This window comes from Lactuca serriola, chromosome 2 (assembly GCF_051521515.1).
Source record: "Lactuca serriola cultivar US96UC23 chromosome 2, Lser_US96UC23_V15, whole genome shotgun sequence".
NCBI lineage: Eukaryota > Viridiplantae > Streptophyta > Magnoliopsida > Asterales > Asteraceae > Lactuca > Lactuca serriola.
Genome location: NC_136409.1, coordinates 139,708,297 through 139,730,155, shown reverse-complemented (window position 1 = coordinate 139,730,155; position 21,859 = coordinate 139,708,297). Strand labels below are relative to the sequence as shown.

General features: G+C 38.0%; 1 protein-coding gene across 1 annotated transcript; it reads left to right on the top strand.

Moving 5' to 3' along the window:
- The first annotated feature begins 1,937 nt into the window (after positions 1–1,937).
- LOC145089613 (uncharacterized) lies at positions 1,938–3,885 on the top strand. The gene is made up of 2 exons (XM_079028029.1): positions 1,938–2,524; positions 2,571–3,885. Exons 1-2 carry the CDS (start codon positions 1,938–1,940, stop codon positions 3,883–3,885), a joined length of 1,902 nt encoding a protein of 633 aa, XP_078884155.1.
- The last annotated feature ends 17,974 nt before the right edge of the window (positions 3,886–21,859 follow it).

Sequence of the window (21,859 nt, the reverse complement as noted above, 5' to 3'; positions counted from 1 at the left end):
TCCTTTTTTTATTGAATTTTATTGTTGTAGTTCTCTATGAAAAAGTTTACTATTTGAAGGATTGGCCATCCTATTATTGCTATTTCAACAATCCTACTGATTTCTTTTTTCGTAATTTTTTTTATCATTTCCTACACATTAAATTTTCCACATATACCCCTCTCATAAAATAAGTTGTTGGATACTCTCATGCAATTGATTTATGCTTTTAAAGATTTCCTACTTTGTTGTTGTCTTAGTATGTGATTGTTTATTTCCCAATATACCCCTATTTAATATTTATTGCTATGTTCACAATGTTTTCCAGTTGTTATCCATTTTTTTCACTGTATACTCTTATCACTTCCTACAAAATTAGCTTTGCACAAATGCCCCTGTAAAAACCAATTTTACTGCAACTAACAGGATTATTTAATATTGTCCAATGTGCTATATGGGATATTGCGAATCTGTTTGCCACAAAATATTATTTAAATTTTTGTCATATCATCACACAAATATGCTAATTGCTAAAAGTCTTACATATGACATATTGTATTCAATTCACAGAACTTATATGTGTTTATGAATATGCCCTTTTATTCATACCTATAAGTGTTTTTGATTGAAATTTTGGATCTTTCCTAATTTACCCCTGTGTTTTGTATCATACTGCTTCCATTACAGAAAAATAACATCCACTTAATATGCTAATTTTTTGTCCTTTCCTAATTTACCCCTGTGTTTAGTATCTTACTGCTTTCATTTGATTCACCACGTGATGATTTATTCCTTTTTTTGTATTGAATTTTACTGTTGTAGTTCTCTATGAAAAAGTTTACTATTTGAAGGATTAGCCATCTTGTTATTGCTATTTCAAATGTTCTATTGATTTCTTTTTTCATAATTTTTTTATCATTTCCTGCAGATTAAACTTTCCACATGTACCCCTCTCATAAAATAAGTTGTTGGATACTCTCATGCAATTGATTTACGCTTTTTAAACATTTCCTACTTTGTTGTTGTCTTAGTATGTGACTGGTTATTTCCCAATATACCCCTTTTTAATATTTATTGCTATGTTAACAGACTTTTCCAGTTGTTATCCGTTTTTTTCACTGTATTCTCTTATCATTTCCTACAAAATTAGCTTTCCACAGATGCCCCTGTCAACACCAATTTTACTGCAACTAACATGATTATTTTATACTGTCCAATGTGCTATATGGGATATGTGTGAATCTGTTTGCCACAAAAAATTATTTAAATTTCTCTCATATCATCAACAAATATGCTAATTTTTTGTTATTCCCCGATTTACCCCTGTGTTTTATATCCTACTGCTTTCATTTGGTTCACTATGTGATAATTTCTTCCTTTTTTGGCATTCAATTTTGGATGCTTTCCTAATTTCCCCCCCCCCCCCTGTGTTTTCTATCCCATTCTTTCCATTCACTCTTTATCACTTGAAAAATAATGAAAACTTTTCGTTCATGCACGAATCAGGATTATTTATGATTCTCAAATATTAGCTTCTATACCTTTTGGTTCACACAGCCTAACGCGTGTATGTTTTTATCAACTCTTTTTTTCCATCATTTTATTTATCTGTATCCCGCACAATCAGTTATGCGTTCACCTGAGTATGTCTTAAAACACAAACTTATACTCATAAGTATTCGCGCAGTTAGAACAAATATAATTCATAAAGGCTAATATGTGGAAAATTGTTCATCATTGTAGATTTGTACACCATTGAGTTCTAGAAGAGAGGTCTTCCTCATTATCACACTCTACTGTGGGTAAACAGCTCAGACCGAATAAAAACCACAACCGATGTTGACACATATATCACAGCCGAGCTGCCAGATCCAATCACAGATCCCGATTTGTATGAGACGATAACAACCTGTATGATCCATGACCTGTGTGGACCACTAAACCCAAAAGCTCCATGTATGAAAGATGGTAAATGTAGTAAACATTTCCCTAAAACCTTTCTTGATGCTACATTGTTCGACACGGAAGGATATGTTCGCTACAAACATAACTCATCTGCACACCATACCACCCAATTTGGACAGGTTATAGACAACAAATATGTTGTGCCTTACAACAAAAGGCTTTCCTCCCGGTTCCGTGCACACATCAATGTCGAGTACTGTGGGTGGAACATGATGATTAAGTACCTATTCAAATATATTTCCAAGGGAGCAGACCGTGTAAGATACGCAATCCAAAAGGTCGAGTCGCCCAACGAATCGTCTTCTGCCACACCCGCTGGTGATCATGACACCCTCCATTCTTCCGTACCATCCAGGTCAATGGCAGATTTTGGTCTTCCAATTCTGTCAACTGAAATGCACGAGATTTTACAAAAGCGGCTTCTACTTCAAGAAATGACCTATGACAAACAGGCTCTACAAAGACAGCACGACGACCTCCTACCAAAGCTAAACAGTGACCAATTGTCAGTCTACAAGACGGTTGTCTCTTCCATAGAAAACAAAAAAACAAGTACTAATGTTCGTTTATGGACACGGAGGTACCGGGAAGATATTTTTATGGACAACAATTATCTCCTATTTTAGGTCAATAGGAAAAATAGTTTTGGTTGTCGCTGCTTCTGGAATCGCGTCACTTTTGTTGTCTTCTGGAACAACAGCACATTCAAGGTTCAAGATACCTACTGACCTAACAAACAAAAAATCGTGTGACATAAAAAAGCGAACATTCCTTGTTGATCTTTTACAACGTACATCACTCATCATATGGGAAGAAGCGTCGATGAGTGACAAAAGGTGCTTCGAATTTTTGGACCGTTCGCTTAGAGATGTGTTGGACTGCGATGATCAACTGTTTGGGGGCATATATGTTCTTCTTGCTGGTGACTTCCGACAAACTCTTCCCGTCCTACCAAAATGTACACGTTCGGAAATCATTGCGCTAACTCTACCGAGTTCGTACATATGGTCATTTTTCACCATTCACATTTTACGTACGAACATGGGGGTACATTCCTCCAAGATAACCACCAATGGTTTAATGTCCGCATCAGCTTTTGCAACATGGTTGCTATGTATTGGAGATGGACTCATAGGTGTACTTGACAAAGATGACCCACGACACTTAAGTTGGCTGGAAATTCTATATTTTCTCCTAATAACACCTGGCGTCGACTCTCTAAAAACCTTAATAGATTTTGTTTATGGAGATGGTACACTTAACAATCCAACTGTCGTTGACCTTTCCGTAAGAGCAATAGTTTCGCCTATAAATCATGTTGTCGATGACATAAATACACGCATTTTAAGGATGGTTACATCAGAGGATAGAACCTACAATAGTATGGACATGATACAACCAAATGGGAAACACACCTCAGATTTGGAAGGCCTGTATCCGATTGAATACCTAAACCAACTAAACTTTGCGGGAATACCCCTACACGAGCTTACACTTAAAATACACTGTCCTATAATGTTAATAAGAAACATTAACCAAAGCGAAGGTTTATGTAACGGTACCCGGCTGATAGTCTCCCAGTTGCTACCAAACGTGATTGAAGCAACCATCATAACTGGCACTTGCATTGGAAAACATGCATACATACAACGCATAAAGTTCATACATAAGTCGTCAGATATGTCGTCCACTTTCTCACGAAAACAATTCCAATTGAAAGTTTGTTATGCGATGATTATCAATAAGAGCCAAGGACAATCCCTGCGTAGAATTGGCGTCTATTTAGCACAACCCGTTTTTTCACACAACCAACTTTACATCGCCCTGTCCCGAGCAACATCACCAGATTCCATAAAAATATTGATAGACAGTACCGACCCGATGCGACACAATGAAACCAAAAACGTTGTCTTTAGAGATCTATTGCAGAAAGTTACTTAAATCGAGGTCTACAGTATCACTACCAAACGTCTTTCCCATATTGTCATACCTTTGATCAGTGTTTTCTAAAAAACATTCGTTTCTTTTTATCTTCATCTCAGCACCTAATTTTACATGTTTTCAAATTTTGTTTACATGTTCCACCACATTCACATCTGAATATAGCACTCATTTCCATATATTTCTCCTAAGTAGAGAACACAGCCAACTGATGACCAACATTTCAGATCTGAAGACTGATGACATTGGAGGCCCCCTACAGGTCAGAATACTACGCAAATGGAAGCATGACATCCTATGCTATGAGACTTGGTACCTATATGTCGATAGATTTGTAAGTTCTTTCCAAAAAAATACAATAAAACCGTCTACCAATTTTTACAGTTCGCATATCGTTTAAATACTAAACGTAAGAATATCAATGAATTCATTTTCAAATACATACATCCCATACATTTATTATCCTCCTCTCCAACAAAATAATAAAGCATTATTTTCTAACGTTTGTAAAACCACATAATTCGTTATTTACATAAAAGTTATCTGTAAAAAAATAACAACTTTATATTTAATATATTGTAACATGTAAATTATAAATATAACCGTTTTTCACCACCACAACTAATTTTATGTTACAAGGATTTTTTTTTTAACAAGGGGACATCATATAGATTCTTGGCCAATGAACCAACCAGAGCTATATTGAATATGTTCTCAATGTTTCAGAGTGCTACACCATATTGGATTACAGTTGCCATAAGTTAGACAAGTATCAAAAATTCCTTGAAAATGACTTCTATATTGATGTTGGCCTCATGTTCGTGATAGAACACATTCCAGACTCACTAACTATACCCAAAACCTGGTTTCGTTTCGTCTCAAAGTCACATCTGATAGGGCTTGGAGAAACCCCGCCTTATTACCCAGGTACTCATCATAGTTTCCCATCTGATCTCATGTCTGCTCCTTACACAGTTATACTTACTTCTGTTCAAACTATGTTGGCGTCCTATCAAAAACCAGAGACTACACCAAAGCGGGAAGGGGAATCATATGTCTTACTCATACTAACTGATGAAAGGTAAACATCACATACAACGAAGTATAATTATCAGTTCTTTCATACCCATCTAATACAAAACACAATTTCAATTTCATTAGTGGTAGTGAGATTGCAATAAATCTATGGAAAGAATGCATAGGTAATCCACATAAATTCAACCGTGCCTCCTTACATCCACCACCCACAACAACAGTTGTCGCGGTCACAAACTTAAAACCCTCCATATCTAACGATATTATTTCGTACACACCCTTATATATACACATACCATCTATAACTGTCACATACTGTCTGCTGCCATTTTTAATCTCCAAATTATTAATCTACAAGAGCACTACGTCACGGCTCATCACATGCTACACATATCTATGTCAACCCATATATACCAGAAACAACATCTCTTATAAACCTGTAAACCATATATATTAGCAAAAGATGATATATTCCGTAAAGTAAACACTCTATACTAATAACACCATGTCATCAGGTTTACAGGACTTTCAAGACCGATGCCACCACTAGCAGGAACACCTTCCACCCTACATGACATGAGGGCGAAAAGCAAATCGGATCTCCTGGTAATATAATATGACTACTACCTCTATTCACAAATACCAATCATTTACACATCGACATCTAACGACTTCACACACACACACACACACACACATATATATATATATATATATATAGTAGAAAGGGAATGTCAGACGTAATAATCTAAATAACCAATTCATTAATATATACATTATACTTTATTTATATACATCCAATAAAACGTCGTTGTTATCCAAATAAGACCCATCAACAACATAATTTATAAATATATACGATAGATATTTCTAAACTTACACAAATTAATATTTCATTTATATAAAACGTACATAAGCATTTAGTCACATACTACAGTCAAGGTGGCATATAACTACCACACATTACATGTGAAATTAAATGCAATACCCAACCCAAAAAGTTATATCAACCAAAAAAAGCAAAAAACCACTCAATACCCCTTAACCCAGACATAGCCACCCTATATCCATCACTTCCCAAGAGAACATTTAATTCGCCATACTTATTACAACTCAACCACCACAGTCATCCCCTATAAAAACACATCCCCAAATGACCGGCCCTTCTACCAAACACCAAATAAACTACCACCCTATAGGTACATACACACAAACATGGAACAAAATAAAATTTTTAACAAAAGTACCTTATAACAGACTAATGACTTTCACTTAACACGCCGCAGGTCCTACCCCAAAAGATAATGCAAAACAGATCATCAAATAGCAGATATGACGCAAAATTAACCAAAAAAATGTCTTTTTGTTGGCTAATATGTCTATCTTTTGTAATATAAGAATAACATTATGACCCCTAGCTACCCAAAACTAAATCTACTAAATTTTGTATGCAATAATCCTGTTATTTTAATTTTCACAGATGCCTTTAGTAACAAAATGTCTATCCATCGATATCCTTTTCGGTATATAATAACTTTCTCAAGTGACATATAATAAAAGTAGAAGGACAGTAACACACAAATTCGAAGCTGCTTCACCGTAACTCTAAAACTCAAACGATAAATGACTTTACCAACAATATGAAACATCCATATCTATTTGAGTGCATAATAGCCTTCTGAAGGCACATTCGTAAATAACCATAAAACTAACGATGTATAATATATATATATATATATATATATATATATATTAAAAAGTGAATGTCAGACGTAATAATCTATATAACCAATTCATTAATATATATACATTATACTTTATTTATATCCATCCAATAAAAAATTGTTGTTATCCAAAGAAGACCCATCAACGACATATTTTATAAATATGTACGGTACATATTTCTAAACTTACACAAATTAATATTTCATTTATATAACACATACGTAAGCATTTAGTCAGATACTACAGTCAAAGTGATATATAACTACCACACATTAAGTGTGAAATTAAATGCAATACCAACCCAAAAAGTTATATCAACCAAAAGAAGCAAAAAAACCACTCAATACCCCTTAACCCAGACGTAGCCACCCTATATCCATCACTTCCGATGAGAACATTTAATTCACCATACTTATTACAACTCAACCACTATGGTCATCCCCTATAAAAACACATCCCCAAATGACCGGCCCTTCTACCAAACACCAAATAAAGTACCACCCTACAGGTACACACACACATAGAACAAAATAAAATTTTTAACCAAAGTACCTTATAAGAGACTATTGACTTTCACTCAACACGTCGCAGGTCTTACCCCAAAAGATAATGCAAAGCAGATCATCAAATAGCAGATATGACGCAAAATTAACCAAAAAAATGTCTTTTGGCCGGGTTAATATGTCTATCTTTTGTACTATAAGAATAACATTATGACCCCTAACTAACCTAAACTAAATCTACTAAATTGTGTATGCATTAATCATGTTGTTCTAATTTTCGCAGATGCCTTTACTAACATAAATGTCTATCCATCCATATCTTTTTCGGTATATAATACCTTTCTCAAGTGACATATGATAACAGTAAAAGGATAGTAACACACAAATCAGAAGCTGCTTCACCGTAACTCTAAAACTCAAACGACAAATAACTTTACTAACAATATGAAGCATACATATCTATTTGAGTGCATAATAGCCTTCTCAAGGCACATGCGTAAATAACCATAAAACTAACGATATATATATATATATATATATATATATATATATATATATATATATATATATGTTAGAAAGAGAATGTTAGACGTAATAATCTAAATAACTAATTCATTAATATATACATTATACTTTATTTATATCCATCCAATAAAAAATTGTTGTTATCCAAAAAAGACCCATCAACGACATATTTTATAAATATATACGGTAGATATTTCTAAACTTACAAAAATTAATACTTCATTTATAAAAAAACGTACATAAGCATTTAGTCATATACTACAGTCAAAATTGACATATATTTACCACACATTACGTGTGAAATTAAACGCAATACCCAACCCAAAAAGTTATATCAACCATAAAAAAACAAAAAACCACTTAATACCTCTTAACCTAGACATAGCCACCCTATATCCATCATTTCACAGGAGAACATTTAATGCGCCATACTTATTACAAGTCAACCACCACAGTCATCCTCTATAAAAACACATCCCCAAATGACACCAAATAAACTATCACCCTACAGGTACATACGCACACATAGAACAAAATAAGTTTTTTAACCAAAGTATCTTATAACAGACTACTGACTTTCACTCAACACGTCGCAGGTCCTACCCAAAAGATAATGCAAAGCAAATCATCAAATAGCAGATATGATGCAAAATTAACAAAAAAAATGTCTTTTGGCCGGGCTAATATGTCTATCTTTTGTACTATAAGAATAACATTATGACCCCTAGCTACCCAAAACTAAATCTACTAAATTTCGTATGCATTAATCCTGTTGTTCTAATTTTCGCAGATGCCTTTAGTAACAAAATGTTTATCCATCCATATATTTTTCGGTATATAATACCTTTCTCAAGTGACATATAATAAAAGTAGAAGGACAGTAATATACAAATCAGAAGCTGCTTCACCGTAACTCTAAAACTCAAACGACAAATGACTTTACTAACAATATGAAGCATCCATATATATTTGAGTGCATAATAGCCTTCTCAAGGCACACTCGTAAATAATCATAAACCTAACGATATCATATACATATATATATATATATATATATATATATATATATATATATAGTAGAAAGAGAATGTTAGACGTAATAATCTAAATAACCAATTCATTAATATATACATTATATTTTATTTATATCCATCCAATAAAAAATCGTTGTTATACAAAAAAGACCCATCAACGACATATTTTATAAATATATACGATTGATATTTCTAAACTTACACAAATTAATATTTCATTTATATAAAACGTATGTAAGCATTTAGTCAGATACTGTGGTCAAAGTGACATATAACTACCACACATTAGGTGTTAAATTAAGTGCAATACCCAACCCAAAAAGTTATATCAACCAAAAAAAGCAAAAAACCACTCAATACCCCTTAACCCAAACATAGTCACCCTACATCCATCACTTCTCAGGATAACATTTAATTCTTCATACTTATTACACCTCAACGACCACAGTCATCCCCTATAAAAGCACATCCCCAAATGACCGGCCCTTCTACCAAACACCAAATAAACTATCACCCTACGTACATACACGCACACATAGAACAAAATAAATTTTTTAACAAAAGTACCTTATAACAAACTACTGACTTTCACTCAACACGTCGTAGGTTCTACCCTAAAAGATAAGCAAAGCAGATCATCAAATAACAGATATGATGCAAAATTAACCAAAAAATGTCTTTTGGTTGGGCTAATATGTCTATCTTTTGTAATATAATAATAACATTATGACCCCTAGCTACCCAAAACTAAATCTACTAAATTTCGTATGAATTAATCTTGTTGTTCCAATTTTTGCAGATGCCTTTACTAACTAAATGCCTATCCATCCATATCTTTTTCGGTATATAATACATTTCTCAAGTGACATATAATAAAAGTAGAAGGACAGTAACACAAATCAGAAGCTGCTTCAACGTAACTCTAAAACTCAAACGACAAATGACTTTACTGACGATATGAAGCATACATATCTATTTGAGTGCATAATAGCCTTATCAAGGCACATTCCTAAATAACCATAAAACTAACGAGATATATATATATATATATATATATATATATATATATATATATATATATATATATGAAAGAGAATGTCAGATGTAATAATCTAAATAACCAATTCATTAATATATACATTATACTTTATTATCCATCAAATAAAAAATCATTGTTATCCAAATAAGATCCATCAACGACATATTTTATAAATATATACGGTAGATATTTTTAAACTTACACAAATTAATATTTCATTTATATAAAACGTATGTAAGCATTCAGTCGGATACTACAGTCAAAGTGACATATAACTACCACACATTACATGTGAAATTAAATGCAATACCCAACCCAAAAGGTTATATCAACCAAAAAAAACAAAAAACCACTCAATACTCCTTAACCCAGACATAGCCACCCTATATCCATCACTTTCCAAGAGAACATTTAATTCGCCATACTTATTACAACTCAACCACCACAGTCATCCCTATAAAAGCACATCCCCAAATGATCGGCCCTTCTACCAAACACCAAATAAACACCATGAATACCATCATGTAGAAGCTTGTGGAGCAGCTCTAAACCATGAAGACATCTTTGGCTGTAACGCCCGTAGATCAGAGCTAGTCAATTTAGAGACGATAAGTGTCAAAAATGACTTTTGTATAGAAGATTATTTAGGATGAATAATCTTAACTAAGTTGTAGTATATGTTACAAGGATTCCGTACATATAAAGAACGTCGAAATCCGAGTTATAACGAAGAAGTTATGACCTATCGAAGTTTGGCGATAAAACTGACACAACACAGCGCGACGTAAAAAGGTGAATTTACGTTAGAGCGATATTTAGCCTTAGCGATCTAAACGAAAGTCGTAGAGTTTGTTAAACCATGAGCGTGCATAAAAAGAACGTCCAAATCTGACTTCGTATGTGGAAGATATGATTTTTCTAAGTTTCGACTTAGCGGTGTGCAGTCCGAATACTCGATTTGAGACCGAACGGTTTTTAGCCGAAACAATCTAAATGAGAATCGAAGATATCATTAATTTGTAATAAAACGATAAAAATATAGGCGAAAACGGAGGTCGAATGAAGAAGTTATGATTTTATAACGGAGTTTTCCTGTCCCGGCCTACTAAAAATAAATAATAAAAATAAAGTCAAATTTAGCCGACGGAGTCTAAACGAAAGTTGTAGAGTGTAGTCTCACCTACGCGGGGATATAAAGAACGTCGAAAACGGAGTTCGTATGAGGAAGATATGAATTTTTGAAGTTTATTAAATATTTTTTATATTTAATTTAATTATAAAATAACCAATATTATCCATAGGGGGAGTCAGCGAGCTGATCCACATTACGCCCAACGTAATGTAAATTTACGCCCAGCGTAATTGGGTTTCCAGCCCCCTATAAAAGGGTGTCGAGGGCAGCCGAGTTCTTTGCTCATTTCTTCCATTTCTCTCGCGTTTTTGCATCGTTTTTCGTGCAAGAATTATTCCGAAGCCCCGGTATCATTCCCGAGCCCCGAAGCAAGTCCCAAGGCCCCGAAGATCCCGAGAAGTGCAATTCCCGAGCCGAAGCTCTGCCCGCGAGGAATCCGGTTTTTTGTGAAGATCTTTCAGATATACCGAAGAATACTACTTCTACAAGCCGTAGTGTTGTCCGATCATCTTCTGATCAAGTGAGTGTGTAGTTACTTTCTTCTAACGCATAAATATTAAGTATTTGCTATGAAATACGAGCTATGTGTATAATATAAAGTTTTTTATATGTGTGGGTGTATAGTCCCTTTCATAAACAAGGGTATAATACAAGTATTGTTTGAATGTATTAAGTATATGTTTGGGTGAGTGTGTAGTTACTTTCTTCTAACACATAAATATGAAGTATTTGTTATAAAATACGTGCTATGTGTTTATATATTGTTGTTTATTTGAGATGAGTGTGGAATGGATGTTTTATATAGTTTTTAAATGAGTTAAACTGTATATGTATTATATATCTACAAATATGTTGGGTAGAACATGGGTAGATGAGATAGATGGTACGTGATAGTATGATGAGGTATGAAAGATGATTAAGAATGATATTGGCAGATGCACCAATTAGAGAATGTCATAATACTAGCATATGCGCTTAAGAATAATATCGGTAGATGCACCAAGTAGTGAATGTCGTAATCCTGGCAGATGCGCTTAAGAATAGTATCGGTAGATGCACCAAGTAGTGAATGTCGTAATCTTGGCAGATGCGCTTATAGGATAATGTCGGCAGATGCGCCTAAAAGAGAATGTCATAAACCTGGCAGTCGCGCCTCATAGTGTATGACGTAATCCTGGCAGAGACGCTTAAAGGATGATGTTGGTAGATGCGCCTTATGTAGCAATAGATTTTGTGCTAATTCCTTAGGTCAATCCTTAGGAATGAATGAATGGCGGGTAGTTGAATTCTTAGGGTAAAATCCTAAGAAATATAGAAGATAATAGGGATGGGTAATTGGGTTGATTGTTTGATGGTTGAATATAATAATTATATTATTATGGGTTGAAAACCCTATATGCTCACCAGGCTCCCAAGCCTGACCCACTCAGTTTTCTTTGTATCGCAGGTATCAATACGAAGATATATTTCACGGAGAGATTAAAGGAGATGTAAAATCTTTAGTGTAAATAAAGTAAGTTCTGTTTATGCTTATGTGTTTGTATCAGAACATGACATCCTGAGATTTTGTTACATAATGAAAATACATTTCTTTAAAGAAATGCTTTGATAAATCTTTATCATACTTTGGGAACAAATTCCGCAACTGTTTTCTTTAAAATATTACTATGGTTTTATAAAATAAAGCATAAACAAATCGGTCTTTTCTGGCCGTGAATTTGGGGATGTCACATTGGCCCATCTCCAACAAACATACACAACAATCAGCATAACCATGCAGACACTACTAGAAGATGCCCCCGACGAACTACCATACAAGGAACTTATAATCACCAGCCACGTCATCGTTGACGTTGAGCAAGACATCGTGCTTATGCTTGATACCTTCGAGACGATGCAGGAATACATGTCGGCAACGATCAAAATATGCAACAAAATCGTGCAAGACCATCCAACATCATAACAAACCAATATCAACTTCTTTTGCATCCAGTTCTATAATCTAAAATTGTGTAATGACCTTCTAATGAACAAATGTCTTTTGATCCATATTCCGTCATACGATCCATATGTCCAATATAAAGGAAATCAGATAGCAACCAATATCATAAACACTAAGAAATCAAAACGGTTTATTGTTGTTTTTATACATCCTTGGCCATATGCCCCTCCTTGCCACATTTGTAGCAAGACCCTGCTCTGCACACCCCATCGTGGCTCTTGCCGCACTTGCCACAAGTGCGGCCCCTCTGACTCCCTGATCTCGAATCAGCGGGCTTGGCCCGCTTGGCTACCGGCTGAGACTGCACCGGTTGCCAATCCCTCCCCTGAGACTCAGCCTCTTCCCTAGCCTGGGTCTCCAGCTCTATCTCCCTCTTCCTGGCATTTGCCTGAAGCTCGGAAAATGTCCGGTACGTCGAGTTCGCCACGAACTCTCGTATATCCCTCCTCAAAATGCTCAGATATCGACTCATACGTGTCTGCTCGGAGGACACGTGCTCTGGGCAGAACATCGCCCGCTCATGGAACATCCTCGTAATCACTGTAACAGACTCAGTACCATGCTTGAGGGTCAGAAATTCCTGGGCCAAACGCTCCCTCTCCACCTGGGGAACGTACTCATCTCGGAACATAGCAGTGAACCTCTCCCAGGTCACTGCAGCAAGCTCAGCAGGCGTATAGTGTGCCGTCACAAACTTCAACCAATCTTTCGCTCCCGAGCGAAGTTGGTTCAGCGCGAACTGGACTCTCAAATGCTCTGGAGATGAGCAAGTAAAGAAACACCCCTCTATGTCTGAAATCCACCTCATCGCCGAAATCGGGTCCTGGGTCCCGTTAAACTCCGGTGGTTTTGTGTTGCTGAACTCTCAGAACAGCAACGCATCACCACCCTGCCGCCTAGTCGCAGCTATAGCTGCAGTGGCCGCAGCAACAGCAGCCTCAGAAAGAGCAGCGTATCTCTCATCAAATGTCTCTATCAGTGTGGTCTTGATAGACCCGAACATCTCTGGTATCTCTGTTGTGATGGCCGCAGCCACCTCCTCGTGGATGATCCTACGGATCTCCTCGTCACTCGTACCGTTGCTCTCTGGTGTGTGGTGTGTCCCAACCATGGTCTCCCTCTCTCTATGAAATACAACATAAAAAAATATCAGGGACTTGCTCGAGTATACTCACACTCGAATACCCCACCCTACTTGTTTCCTGGTACTTTAAGGATTCTTACTTGGACTATGCACTGACCCGGTGTCTTCAGTAGTACGGGCCCAATACTACCGTCCACACCACATCAGCATTCACCCCAAGTCCTCCTCCTAGAGTCCCAAATCCCAAGTACTCTACTCTCTCTAATTATATGATACTCGCTAGCAGATCTCTCATAACCTCCTTGCTACTATCTAAACACTCTGAAGCATCCCTAGCAGCAAGACTCCTAGACTAAGGCATCACATATCAGGCCACTCTAGTCCTAATAAGAATACCTAGTCTACTCTATCATGCATAATATAACTCATCATATAACATATCATATCATATCTCATAACACTTATTGTAATGGTATTTTGGGAAATCACCGTTTGGGCGCTGGCAGTTCGTACACACGACTCTGCTCTGTTTTGTCTCGAAAGATCTTTTACTCTTTTGAAAACTATTTTATTGTCGAAATTTTCTCAAAGCCTTAGTTTGAGTTCAGATACGCCCGAAGGTGCACCCGAATCCCTCAAACCAAGGCTCTGATACCAACTTGTAACACCGTAAAAATTTAGAACAATTTTTCTCATTTTCAAAACACATTTTCCAAACACATTTATTAATAAAATATCATTGTATCATATCCTTGTTTCACAAAACATCCCCCAAGATCGAAATACATAAAATCCCATGTGTGTGTACGAATCATGCCGACGTCTTCCCGCGGTCATCACTGGTACCTGAAACACATAACACGTAACACTGTAAGCATAAAGCTTAGTGAGTTCCCCAAAATACCACTCTAACATATATTAGCCGCTCGAGGCTATAACTCTGTTGACCCTCTAGTCAGTGTGTCTCAGTGGGACCCTCCAGCCCCAACTCTCTGTGGGCCCTATGGCCCTAACTCTATGGACCCGAAAGTCCTAACTCTATGGACCCACTGGTCCTACTCTGTAAACTCTGAATCATGCATAACACATAACACAATAAATCACAACACATAAATAACATGCAAATACACTAGCACATAACTCTAAAATACACTGTCACATAACTCTGTTACCATACTAGGTAAAGTATAGTGAGAAGACTCACCTCTGGTATCTCGATAAATCTCTGTCTCGGTAAACGTTGGCCTAGCCTCCGCCTAATCATATGAAATAAATACCCTATTTAATATAACTCTCAAAGGTTAGACTATGTCCTCTTATGACACTCTCGGAAGGGTAAAAGACCATTTTACCCCTCTCATAACTCAAAAGGCCCCACAATATACCATACCCTAAAAGTCAACCAAAAGTCAACTTTCCGGGTTACGCTGCGCGTACCAGATGTGTACGCTGAGCGTACCCGACTGCCTCTCAGAATCGGGGAACGCTACCCAGTACGCGGCGCGTACTGGGATTACGCCCGGTGTACTCCCCAGCTTCATCCCCTTAGCTCTTGAGGTCTTAAACAGTTAAGACCCACGTCCAATTTCTAGATCTGACCACATCTAAGCCTCTTAATCCATAAAGTTGATGACTTTAAGCCTTTGCATGGCTGAACAAGCCACCAACTCCCATAATATTCCATCCTCTAACTCTAGAAGACTTATTACTCAAGCATGACCTCAAAATAACAACCAAGATGGAAACTTTATGGTTCTAAATCACCAATACCACTGAAAAGGGACAGATCTCGGACCATGGAGCACTTTACACTCATAAAGTCTCCACCTGTGGGGTTTTTAACCCTAGAAATGGCACATGCAACAACAACCAAAAGAAGAGGAAAGTTTTGAACTTTATACCTCTAAGTGTAGCCCCTTTCTCTGTAGATCTCAGATCCAAATTGGCATTACAAGCTTTAACTTCCAAGAGCTCCTTTCCTTCTTCTTCACTAAGTCACCAAAACACAATTAGCTCCAACAACACTCACACACACTAAGGACGATGGGAGGATCTCTCTTAGGGTTTCACTCACTGATATGGAGGCTGAGAAATGAGCCTTAGCACCCTTTAAATAGTGCACAAGACGGATTAGGGTTTTTGCACCTGGTTCAGGTACGCCCGGCGTAACTCTGGGTATGCCCAGCGTACCTTGGCGACTCCGCGTCCAAACTAAGCGCATGAATATGCGCACCGTACCCCTCTGGTATGCCCATCGTACTCACTTGCTAGGTTCCCACCACTCAAGGACTAATCATGACCAATTGACAAAGAATAAGGGTGAAAGAAATGCACCTGAATCTCGGGGTGTTAAATTAAAGCATACCAATTAGTAAAAATACGTATTCTTTAAGTGTAAATATTTAAACCGTCTAACCCCTGCGTAGCGGGGGACACCACTCTAGTTTGTATTATTATTCTCCCCCTTGAATGACGAAACAATCTCAACATCCTGTTAAGAATTCTCCCCTTCGATTGGATTGTCATAGGTCAGAGTTGTAGATGAGTTCTCCCCCTGGAATGGTAAGTCAGGTCGTTTTGGTGTAGATAAACTCTCCCCATGGAATGTAGAACATCTTTGAGTAGGTTCACTCGAGCTTTGAGGTTCGCCTTGATGTCGAGGTTCGTTTTCCATGTCTTGTGCAACTTTGTATATTACCTCCTTTAGGTTGTCAACGTTATTATCTGCTGCTTTTGCTTCAGATATAATGGCTTTCTCCGGTTCGTCAAAGAGCATTATGTACTCTTTGAATATATTCGATATTGGAACCGTGACTTGACCTTTTTGTAGAAAGATCTCCTTCATTGGACTTTCGCTTGATTGAAGTTATTTTACATAACTATCATCGAATGTGACATAATAGGTTTCTTCAATTTTCTTTGATTTTCTGTTCAGAACCCTATATGCCTTGGAAGTAAGAGAGTAGCCAAGAAAGATCCCTTCGTCTGCCTTCACATCAAACTTGTTTCAGTTCTCTTTTGAATTAAAGATGAAGCACCTGGAACCGAAAACATGGAAAAATTTAACGTTAGGCGTATGATTATTCAAATTTTCATAGGGTGCAGTGGAAAATCGCTTATTGAGGAAGGTTCGATTTTGGGTGTAGCAGACAGTTGCAATTGCATCAGCCCAGAAGTACAGAGGAAGAGATGCGAATCTGAGCATGGTTCGGGCTGCTTCACACAACGAACAGTTTCGCCTTTCAACTACACCATTTTCTTGTGGAGTATAGGGAGCAGAGAAGTTGTAGACACTCCCTTTTTAGTAAGAAAATCTTCAAACTCTTGGTTTTTTAATTCCAGCCCATTGTCACTTCGAACATTTCTGACCACCTTTCGTAGTTGAATGTAACGTCCCAAAATTCAAGACTAAAAATTTATTTTAATAAATCATTACTTAAAGCAAAGTCATCAATCCAAAACACAATCAGAGTATTAATTTTCAAAACACATGTTCATTATCAGAGTAAACATTCACAGGCTGTCTAATCTATGGTGTGCCATGCGATCACCCCGAGCTCTTCCCTCCGCTACCGGAAGTACCTGAAACCAAAATTGAAAACCGTAAGCACGAAGCTTAGTGATTTCCCCACCCTACCACATACCATGCATAACCACATACTGCACATACTGGGCCACGCCCGCTATCCTGGGCCTCGCCCCTACCTCGGGCCTCGCCCGCTACACCGGCCCCGCCGCTCCAGGCCCCGCCTGGCTTCGAGCCCCGCTCGGATACAGATCTGTTTTACTTAGGCCTCGCATGTCACAGGGCCTCGCCAGCTAACATATAATAGCACATAAACATACCACAATACATAAGCTAAACACATACTAACGGATCCTGTCCTAAGGTCTCACCTATCCTGGGCCTCGCCCTTGTCCTGCTACTAATGAGTCATGGAACCCCGTCTATGCTCCTACTGATAGTGAGATATGGGCCCATCCCACACTCACTCTTTCCCTAACTTGGGCCTCTCCCCTGATCTGTTGCTAATGAGATGTGGAACACCATCCATACTCTGCTATTGTTGAGATACGAGACCTCGCCCACACTCACCTCCCTACCAGGCACATACAAGTATCACACAGACAACAAGTATAATATCACATAAACCATTCCTTGGGCACCCGCCCGCTATCATTGGACCTCGTCCTGAATATCATACTAACATATTGTGCCTAGGGCTAACCCCCGGGTCTTCTACTCATAACTACATGGGTCGGCATTGTGGTCGTAGACCCATTAACATAAAAGGGAAACTCACCTGCACCTGCTGAACTTGCTGATAGCCCCTCTAGCTGTTTCCCGACAACTTCCTGAACTCCTGCTCCACTAGCTCCCCGAGCTACCAATATCAATGCAACACTTAGTTTAACTGACCCCCGAAAGTCAACCCAGGCAACGCTGGTCAAAGTCAAAGTCGTGGTCAAGGTCAACCTTCCAGGTCAACCCTACTCGCCGAGTCAACCTACTGACTCGCCGAGTTCATATGCCCAGAGTCATTCCATTCGTGACTCGACTCGCCGAGTCTACCGATTTCCGAGTCCTGACCTGTCCGACTCATCGAGTCTCCACTCGACTCACTGATTCGAGTCTCAACTCGAAGGGTTTGGGGTTTCGTGATCTGACTCGCCGAGTCCAAGAACAGACTCGCCAAGTCCAAGACAATCTTCAACCGACTTGACGAGTTGTTCATCCCACTCGTCGAGTTCCTCCTAATCTTCATGATACTCGCCGAGTCCATTCAGATCTTCATACATGCAGAGGGCTTTTGAGTCATGCATGAACTCCAAACTGTAGATCTACCCTTCCCAAGCCTATTCCTCACGTAAAGTTGCAAACTGTACGTGTAGAGAAGGAGACCTAGGCTAAATACACCATGAACTAGGGTTTAAAGCAAGAAGGCTCTATAATCAACTCAATGACAGTTACTTTATGCTTTATAAGGCCAAAATATGCTTAGATCCGAAGTAGCAACTTCAGATCTGGCTTCCAACTCAAATGGATCACTAATCATGGCTAAAAAGCCCCAAAACTCCCAACTAGAATAGATCTACTTGAAGGAAACGACTTAGTACCTTCAATAACTCAGAAAGGTTCCACAAACTCCAGATCTAAGGCCAATCCTTGAAGCTTCAATGATTCCCCTCTTCCTTCTTCCTTCAAATCACCCAAAAATGGCTTCGAAGCTTGAATGAGCAACAATGGGGCTTAGGGCTCGATGTTCTGGGTGAAAGAGGCAGTAAAGGAACCATAGGGGAGAGAATGAGACGTTTAAATAGGCTCCAAGTCCCGGATTTAGGGTTTTCCTCGTTCAGACCAGACTCGCCGAGTCTCCTTGGCCGACTCACCGAGTCGGTCACTTACTCCTTGACCCGGATCCCGCTCGGACTCCTTGAGTTCCTCCTTGGACTCGACGAGTCGTCCCTTGAAATTAGGGTTTCCTTTCCTTTCTTGGCCTTCCTGAATTTGGGTGTTACATTGAAGCTCCACTTGCTTAATAAAGTTCTTGATCCTTGGAGTCGCCTCTGATTTCTGTTTAAGAAAGAAAACCCAGGTGAAGCATGAAAAATCATCAACAATAACGAGGATTTACTTGCTACCACCAATGCTTTCTATGGCCGAAGGACCACGTAGATCGATGTGAAGAAGCTCAAGGGGTTCAATGATTTTTGTGTTGACAATGGTGGGATGACTCTTTCGGCTTTGCTTTCCCATTTCACATGCAGCACACAGATGTTCCTTGTCAAACTTTAGAAGTGGCAGCCCTCGCACATCATCACCAAGAACTAACTTGTTGATGTCTTTGAAGTTAAGGTGCGAAAGTCGTCGATGTCACAACCAACTTTCATCAGAATGAGCTTTTGTTAGGAGATATACAACAGGCTTTCCCCGTATAGGGTTCAGATTTAATGAATACATTTCGCCTTTTCGTTGTGACTTCAGTAGAACTGTATTCGTTTTCTTTTCAATGATTTCTGATCCTTCATCATCAAATGAAACTTTCAAGCCAGTCCCTACCACCAATTGCGAGACACTAATGAGATTGTGTTGCAATCCTTCCACGTATGCCACTTTTTGAATCAAAAACCCCTGTTTGTGATCATTCCATAACTTTTTATTGTGCCATATGAGTTGTTACCATATTTGACACATCCACCATCTTTTAGGGTCTGAAACTCTCTCAGCTCTTCCCTTATTCCTGTCATGTGACACGAGCAACCACTATCTATGTACCATTCGTCGTCGAACTGCTCGTCACTGATAACCTGTAAAAATTAGAAGATTTAGGAACCCAAAGTTGCTTGGGTCCACGTGAGTCTTTTACAAAACATGGAATTGTAATTGAAAGATCAACCATATAAGTCCTTTTTATTATAGTGGTTTCATCTTTCCTTTAAATGGTAAAGACCTTGATTTTGTTATCTTTTGCTTTGCTTAAATCGGGTTGAGGATTTTTATTTTGATTCTTAACAGACTTGTTTTCGTGTTTCCTAAGGTTAGCTGATGTCTTCTTTGGTTGCATTTTGTATTCATAAACGAGCTTCCATTTTCTCTTGGTATCCTTGACATCCTTGTTAAGATTCTTCTTTGGTCGGGAATGAGGAGGACGAGATTTAGGACCGAAGTTGAGCTTTCGGTTCTTGTTACCACTTGATCTGGGACCGAAACTTCTTTTTCAGTTCATCTGACTGTAAGACTGGCAGTGAGTGCATGGACCAGAATTATCCTTTGACCCTGCTTTTGTCTTGAAATTTGACGCCTTTTCTGTGCGAACATAATTGGAGTTTTGGGATTGCCAAAACTGTTTCCTTTCATTAAGATTCTTTTGATATCTCCTGTTTTGTTGGCATTTTTGTTCAGCAAGTTGTTTTTGAGACTTATGAATATTTGCTTTCGGTTTCGGTGTCTTGGCTTGAGATTCATTTTTCATTGAAGAGGTTTCGCTTGCCACCTTTGCAGGTTCGCTTGGAATCTCTTTGGTACTAATTGTACTTGGTAGATCAAAACTTGCATGCTTATTGAGTAGTTCTACCACGTATTTGCCTTTAACCCTCCATGAGGTTCTCACTGATAAACCGACTGTTTCATCTACATTGTCGATTGGAGCAGACCAGAAATGATCCTCACAACCACCAGCGTTGTCTTCAGTTACAATGGTTGTAAGTTCGGCTGTCTGTTTTGGAGTGACTCCTGTTGTGGTGTATACCTGATTAGGTACAGTTTATATCTTTTGATATACCACAACCTTCTGTTTCAGAACCTTGGACTTATCTTGGGACATTTGAGCGGACTCAACTGAATTTTCAGATATAAGACCTTTTGTAGGTTCGGTTTCGCTTTTGACAAATTCTTAATAGTCAACTTCATCCTCTACAGATGTCTCACTCATATCAATGTCCTCATCAAATTCAGAAGTGTTTTCCACATTTATTTTGTTTTTTGAACTCAACTTGGCATTCAATGAGTCGAATTTCTGCATGGTTTCGGTCTTTATTTTCAATATATCATTTTCGTCCAAAAGGTTTTTAAGCATGTCCTTATGGTCTCTGGACTTAATAAAGGACTCGATTTTGTCCAGACCGATCTTATAGGCGTTAGATATTCCATATGAAGAAACAATAGATTCACAATTATAACCATCAATATCAACTTCGTCCTCCTTTAACTCTAGGAAGGGCAAAATCATTTTGTGAATCTTTTTGCCAATCTCACAATCTAAATGCAATTGAGTGATATTAGTGTATGAACGTTTAGCAATTAAGCAAAAAATGTTTCTTTGTTTCAAAAGCTTTAAATTATCATGTTGCAAATAAATGACTTCATCTTTCCCCTAACTAACTCCACATCCTTC

Excerpts from the sequence above, each read along its gene's own strand:
- LOC145089613 (XM_079028029.1), top strand. The coding sequence starts at position 1,938 with ATGAAAGATGGTAAATGTAGTAAACATTTCCCTAAAACCTTTCTTGAT. Across the intron at positions 2,525-2,570 it reads GTTCGTTTATGGACACGGAG|GTCAATAGGAAAAATAGTTT; the intron begins GTACCGGGAAGA and ends CTCCTATTTTAG.